We start from the raw sequence: 7,596 nt of genomic DNA on the forward strand, positions 1-7,596 counted from the left end.
TGTTTTGTATAAAACGATTTTGACAAACGGTCTGATGTAGCTTTTTCCAATTTTTTTAAATATACTTGTATATTATCATTAACCACTCTTATTTCTTTTCTTAACTCTTGTAGTATATTATCGACGTATGCTTTGTTCACTGCTTCATCGGCTTCATTTGGAGATGAAAGACCTTTTAATTTAGATGTTTTCAAATCATAGTGTCCAGCATCAGTTTTCACCAATGTATCGTTTAAAGTGTCGATAAATTCCAATAATCGCAAACGTTTATGGACGTGATGACCGAACTTATCTACATTCATTGCTGTCTAGATGATTAGAGATCTCGAATTATACTGGTCATTTTCTGTGGCGATAGCTGTTTATGTTCTATATTTATAATTCCAGCTTCTTGTAATTCTTCTATGACTGCAATAATTTCATTATCTACACCACTATTGCCAGCCGCTCGTGATCCTAACAACAATTTTAATCGTTCTACCAGTTCGTTGGGATCATCCCAATAAACATAATCAGTATATTTTTTTACTTTTTTCAGAAGTGGAATACCTTTTCCTTGAGGGAGACTTTCTACACTTGAAGTCATATTTTTTGAGAATTTAAATAAAGGCTTAATTACATTAATGTATTTAAAACCTTTGTTACTGTTTATAGGTTTAGATGACTCATAATTACGTCGATGTGCATTAGTATCAATTAGTAACAATTTATAATTTTGCAAGTCCTCCTCTCTGACTTTTTCTAGATCAGGTTTCCTTTTAAATAGTAACTCTCTTAAACCATCTGTCTTCTTTAAAATTCGAGTTCCTATTTTCAGAATGTTATCATTATCGAAAACACGAATATTGCCAAGCATTAGTTTTCCCCGCTCATGTCTTACTCCAAAAGGTATAGCATCCATTACTTCTGATGATGTAGACCACGACAAAGTTTGACGATTATCTGGAGAAGACGCAATAGATTTGAACGAACCTTCACTGACATTATGATCTTCAGAAGGTGTGGAAATTAAAGTTTTGTTGTAATTATTAGGAAAGTCGCTTTCAGAAACAGTGTCATTCGATTCTTCATTGGATGAATAAGACGATGTACTTTCATTTTTACATTTTTTCCCAACAGAGGGAATGTAATTATTTTCATTCTCAACCCACTTTTCATTATTTTTATTGGCTATCAAATTAAGGGGATCAACAATAGGTTTGAAAATTTTCTCCAGTGCCATATTATTTACGTTTTTTGTATCGTTAATCATCCCCACTTTTCTTTTAACAGCTGCTGCTGACTTAACTATTTGTTTTTTAAATGTTTTTTCCATTTTACTGCTTGATATTGTGTTCAGTCGCAGATCACACTTTAAAGTGACCTTTCATTATCACTACATTGTATTAAGTATGTTAATCTAGAACTATAAAAGTGTCAAATGCTGACCTATAACATCCTTTGTTTTTATCACAATCCTTATTAATAACAAGATAATTAAAAGGCTTTTTCCAAACTTTTGAACACATTTCACGAAATTGATTCCATGACATATCAGACCCTACATGCTCATCATAAACATGTTTCAAATTAATGTCATCTTGTTTAAATAATACAATCAAATTGGAATTGTCTCTCACTAGTTGTTTAGGTATTTTTGTATATGTTTGATTAATATAAAAACAATCAATTTTCTTATGTCGACCCATAGCAAAATAATCTCTAATGCTGTTCTGATTTTCGCAAGCTACATCATCAAATATTATAATTGAATCAGGTAGCGCTTCGTGAGGACTTAAAATTTCACAATTGTGATTGTATTTATGAAAGGTTGTACCAGAAACCATGTTCATAACTTTCTCTAAAAATAAGTATTTTGCTTGATATAAAGATTTTGAATAAACATATAAGTTACAAAATCGTGGACCATCTGTATGTAACAATAAACTTATTACTAAGTTGGTTTTTCCACAATTTGATGGACCACAAACGATACAACGTATTGTGTTCGGCAGAAGGTTTCCGTGTCGTTTTGGTTCTTGTGATGAAGCAGGACAAATACAATCTAATTTTAGTGAGTCTTTTTGTTTCACAAATTTCATTTCTAGTTATTAGCATGTGCTTAAACTCGTCTGCAGTACTCAACGAATTTGAGCGAAATGAATTTAGGTTTAACGAATAAACACGTTTTATAATTTAACATGTAAAATCTTGTTGGTAAAACAGGAATCAGGAAAGCACAACAAAATAATGTTTGATGGTTAGAATGAATCATGTGTAAAAAGTGTGTTCGGTGTGTGATCTTTCCACGAGCTCGCGGGTGATTCTTATCAATTTTATAATGGAGTCAGGTGAGTGCATTCGACTAATGTTTTGTGTTTAGAATGAATCGAATTTTGTTTATTGGGAATTCTGGGACACAAAAGTGTCCCAGAATTCCCAATAAACATCTACTGTCGTCTTTTCAAGGCTGATGGCTCCATGATACATTTTTTTACTGTATATATATTTTTTTAAACAAGACACTTACTTTTATGAGCAGTCGCGTTAAAAGCTTGTAAGTTTGTATTAATTTACATAGTAGTTGATGAAGGTAATATTTTTAACATAACAACGTTATAAATTATGCATTACACTTCTAAGTTATTTCAGGTAGAGTACTTACTTACGTGTTTAATGGCTTCCTGCTAGTATACTCCAGGCTTTATGCATTATATTCGTGTATCGTACAATTTATATAATATAATTTATTTACTATTAATTAAAAGGTAGCCTTATACTTTGGTTACAATAAAAGGCAACTAAATACACCAATAATTATAGTTTCTGAAGACTTTCAAGACTACGCCTGTAAAATGATCATTTTTAATATAAAATACTGAATATGCTGCTATAAGTGCGAAGATATTGATAACATCCATTTTTGAAGTAGGTTAGAAAGGAAAAAACCCTTAATATAAGCAGTGCGCATTATCCGCAAAACGGATTTGTTTTGAAATAAGAGTTTTTCTAATACAGTGAGAGGACTATTAGTAGAAGGAAAAATTAATGAAAAGAGAAGAAGAGTAAGACTAAGAATAAAATATTTTGTATAAATAAAACAAAAAGTAATTTTTACAACATATACAACATACATGAAATAAAAAAAAAATAACAGAAATATTGATAAATGGAGGACGCTCCACTTAACTCCACCGACAAGAGTTAGCTCTTAAATTTAAGTAGAAGAAGAGAGATTTCTAACCGATTATATTAATTTCATTACGATGCAATCTTTATATCCTCACATAAAATTATTAACAGTGAGTTTATTTTTATGTGGAATTAACAAATTTTGTGACCTGCCCATCGTTTGGAAGATCTTACATAGAGCTATATCACTAGTGTTTGTAGTTACTATAACGACTATCGTTATTTATGCAAATATTAACGATTCACCGCCGGCCCTCGTTTGGAACTTATGTTTTTCATTAGAATACTTCATATCAGTTATATGTAATGTTCTCTTTGAAGAACGCTCCATGAGAGTAATGTTTGATAAATTGATACAATTCGATGAATTATATTTTAACAAAGAAAATAATTATTCAATTGGTTTTCAAATTGCCGTGTTAACTACATTTTTCGTGTCAGACGGACTTATAACTTCTTATGTGTTGATAGTGAAAAGGCATTATATCGAATCTATTGCTGTTCATTTCACAATTATGACCAACATTTGTACAATTGCAACAAAATTGGAAATGATATGGAGAATCTTATTAATACAACTTGCAAAAAATCGATTGAACGATTTATTGAATGAATTGAAAATGCTTCATTCAAAAGAATGGTACGAAAAAGTTGATCTAGATAATTCTAAAATTGAGGAGAAATGTGCAAAGTTATTAAAATTGTATAAGGCGTACATTATCCTCTCTAATGCGGCGGATGCTATATCGAAACATTTTCAAGATAAAGTAAGCAAATTGACATACCTATATATATTAGCTGATGCACGTGATATGTCTGCCTATATGTCTATAAATTTTAACTTATTATGTTATTTCAATATTATGCTATATATGTATCTTCAAAGATACAAGAAGATGAGTTTAGCAGTTTAAAAAAAATTATAAACGTATATTCCACACATTCTTATGAATTTTAACATTAATAATAATAAAATAATATGATTCCTGATTTATAAAATAAAAAATTAAGAACAAAGACAAATGGTAGGCTTAAAGATTTAATTTCTATCTTAACTAATATTATATATGCAATAGTAAGTTGATTTGTTAGTTATCTCTTCACGCGTTATCTACAGAACCATTCAACCTCCTTGAAATTTTGCGTTCATAAAATTGAGAGTCTGGAGAAGTACCGGTGCCGTGTGGTTCCCGGGACCAATAGAGAAAAGAATAGGAACACTCATAAACTTGGGACTTTTCTTTTAGACGATGAGCTAGCAAAGTGTCACAATTTGAATCTCAATTCTATCTGAAAGCCGAACTGAACGTGGCCTATCAGTCTTTTCAAGACTGTTGACTCTGTCTATCCCCCAAGGGATATAGACGTGATTGTATGTATGTATGTAAACAACAAATTACTATTAAACTTTAATTTTTTCAGTATACTACCAGGATTATAGCAGTATTTACAATGTTCACGTGTTTTGTATACATCATGTGTACAAGTCTTTTGCATGTGAGTTGAATTATATTTATCCCTATGTTGCACTGAAATAAGTTATTTGAAAAAATAAAATCTCATTATGAAAGTAAGTTACTAAAAATTATATTGATTCAAATCTTTATCTTAAGTGTTTTCGTGGACCGAACACTTTACTTATTATAAACATTTTAAGCTTAAATTTTACAAGTTTTATTTAGAGTGTAGGTGCCGTGTGGTTCCCGGTACCAAAGAAATAAAAAAGAACCACTCATCTCTTCCCATGATTGTCGTAAAAGGCGACTAAGGGATAGGCAAATAAAGTTGCGATTTCTTTTTTAGGCAACGGGCTAGCAACCTATCTCTATTTGAATCTCAATTCTATCATTAAAGCCAAACAGCTGAACGTTACCTATAAGTTTTTTTCAAGACTAGGTAGGTACTACCGCTGCGCTACACAGGCAGTCTAATCTTAATTTCATCGAATTTTAATTCATTTTCAGGATTCTCTTCGTATAGAAATATCATCAGTATTGATTTCTGTGTTAGTAACTATGGTGACAAATTTATACCCGTGTGTTTTGGCAGAAACATGCGAACATAAAGTTAAAGCTGTTAAAATGATACTCGTCCAACAGTCTCTTAATACAAGTAAGTTTATCAATAGTTATAAGCTCTTGCGTTATTGCCTAAAACTGGCATGTGACCTCAATGGCCTGGTGGTAAGCAAGATGAGACCTTAGGTGGTGCACGCAAGGTCCAATTCAGTATTGTTTTGAAAATCCCCAAGTTATATATGTATCGGAGAAGGGAGATGCGACGGACTTTAAGCCAATGAGCTTGTATGAGGAAGTGACGAATGTGAATGAAGCTAAAGAAGAATGCAGGGAACATGGCAAGAAGAAAAATGTTGTCTCTGCCTATCTCTCCGGAAGGCGTGATATTGCATATGTATAGGTATATGTATAGCTAGTAACTATTTAACTTTAAACAGAGTATCGTTGAGTTAGTATGATGTAACACAAGTTTCGAACTTACTTCAATGCTAACTCAGTCTGTATAATTCGTTCCGTATATATTTATCGTTAAATCTTCTTCATCTTCCTTGGTCCAGATTGCATCCTCATCACTCTGGAGAGGAACTCAGGTCGGATTGCCTGGATTGGGTGGTTTTTACACGAAGCGAATCCCATCTGACCTCCGCAACCTTTGCAGGTAAACCTGTCCAGTACTGGATCGATCATGGTCACATATTCAGTGTGCTGAATGTGCAGGTTTCTCAGAATTATTTCTCTTACAACTCTTCATAACTTTGAAAAAGTCATTGGTACATGACCAAGGTGGGATTCGAATCTGTGCCTTTCTGCGTCTCACGGATTTGGACCGGACACCTTACTGACTCGACCACCGATGCTCCAAATCTATCTTTAAATTAAGCTTTCCATATTACAGATACATCAGCAAAAGAAAGAATAATTCTGAGAAGATTTGTAAATGCTGTCACGAAGAAACCAATTTGCTTCTATTTGTACAACGTGGTCAAAATTGACGCGTCTCTATTGACTGGGTCATTCAACGTGTATATCACAATAACAATTCTGATACTGCAATACCTTAAATATTGACAAATGTACAAATAATAAAAATTTAACTGAATGTGTAAGTCAATGAATTTGCCGTGTGGTTCCCGGAACTAACTTAAAACAGAATAGGACCACTAGGTATATCTCTTTCCCATGGATGTCTTAAAAGGCGGCTAAGGGATAAGCTTATAGACTTGGGATTCTTCTTTTAGACGATGGGCTAGCAACCTGTCACTATTTGAATCTCAATTCTATCATTGAGCCTAACAACTGAAGTGGCCTGTCAGTCTTTCAAGACTGCTGGCTCTGTCCACCCCGCAAGGGATATAGACGTGATCATATAAATGAATTAATGTGTAAGTCAAATGAGGGCGACCGAACAAACCTTAGGACATGTCTAGTATATAATTTTACCATCAAAATATTAGGCATGATAACTAATTTTTTTTAAAGTGTTTTAATCCCCATCCCTAAACTACATGCAAAACCTACAAACCAAATTTCAAGTCTTCCTTGGTTTGGGCTGTGCTTTGATGTCAATCAGTCAGTCACTTTCTTGTCTTTTATATTTTTGGATAAAAACATACCGTTAAATGTTGTTGGCATCAAATTTTATTGTCGAGAACTTATCTGTTTTAAACTTATGATTATTATCAGATAATAGTCATACTTTATACATTATTCATTACGATGATGAACGCGTTTATCGTAAAAGCCTTATTTATTATGTATAATCGTTTTAACATTTTCTTGAGTAGCATAAAGCGAGTTACAGCATAATGGACAGTATCTCAGGAGAATTTAACACTTGAAATGCCGAAAAGATGCATAATTTAACCACAGTTGTCCCAGTTTTATAAAGAAAAACGTTGATCTTAAAATATCATTAGAGTCTAAAATATTTCAAAATTGTAATCACAAGTCGAGACCATTTTCACGCAAATTTCAAATACAATTGTTTACCATTATATATAACCAGTGTTACCACCTCTGAGTGTATAATAGATCGTCTAAATAAAGAAGATTTTTTCTGATTATTGGAAGTAATTTAGTATTTAAATAGTTTAAAATGTATACGATATACAATTACATAAAACTATTGACCGTATCCTTCTTCATATGTGGCACAAACAAATACTGTGACTTACCTAAAATTTGGAAGATTCTTTACAGATTGGTATCATTAACTTTCGCAGTTTTTGTAACCTTTACTCTGAATTATGTTTATAGAAACGGCCCTATGGGTACCTATCTTTGCAACGTATCATATACTATAGAATATTTCTTGTCATCGATATATAACGCGATTTATGAAGAAGATAGTATGAAGAGGATATTTGATGAGTTGAGCAAACTCGATGAGTTATATTCTGATAATGAA

At 32.3% G+C, this 7,596-nt stretch overlaps 1 protein-coding gene across 1 annotated transcript; it reads right to left on the reverse strand.

The window, feature by feature from the left end:
- Window positions 1-316: 316 nt before the first annotated feature.
- Window positions 317-1,315, reverse strand: LOC132902314 (uncharacterized). The gene has a single exon (XM_060946874.1). It carries the CDS (start codon window positions 1,313-1,315, stop codon window positions 317-319), a length of 999 nt encoding a protein of 332 aa, XP_060802857.1.
- Window positions 1,316-7,596: the final 6,281 nt, after the last annotated feature.

This window comes from Amyelois transitella, chromosome 12 (assembly GCF_032362555.1).
Source record: "Amyelois transitella isolate CPQ chromosome 12, ilAmyTran1.1, whole genome shotgun sequence".
Lineage (NCBI taxonomy): Eukaryota > Metazoa > Arthropoda > Insecta > Lepidoptera > Pyralidae > Amyelois > Amyelois transitella.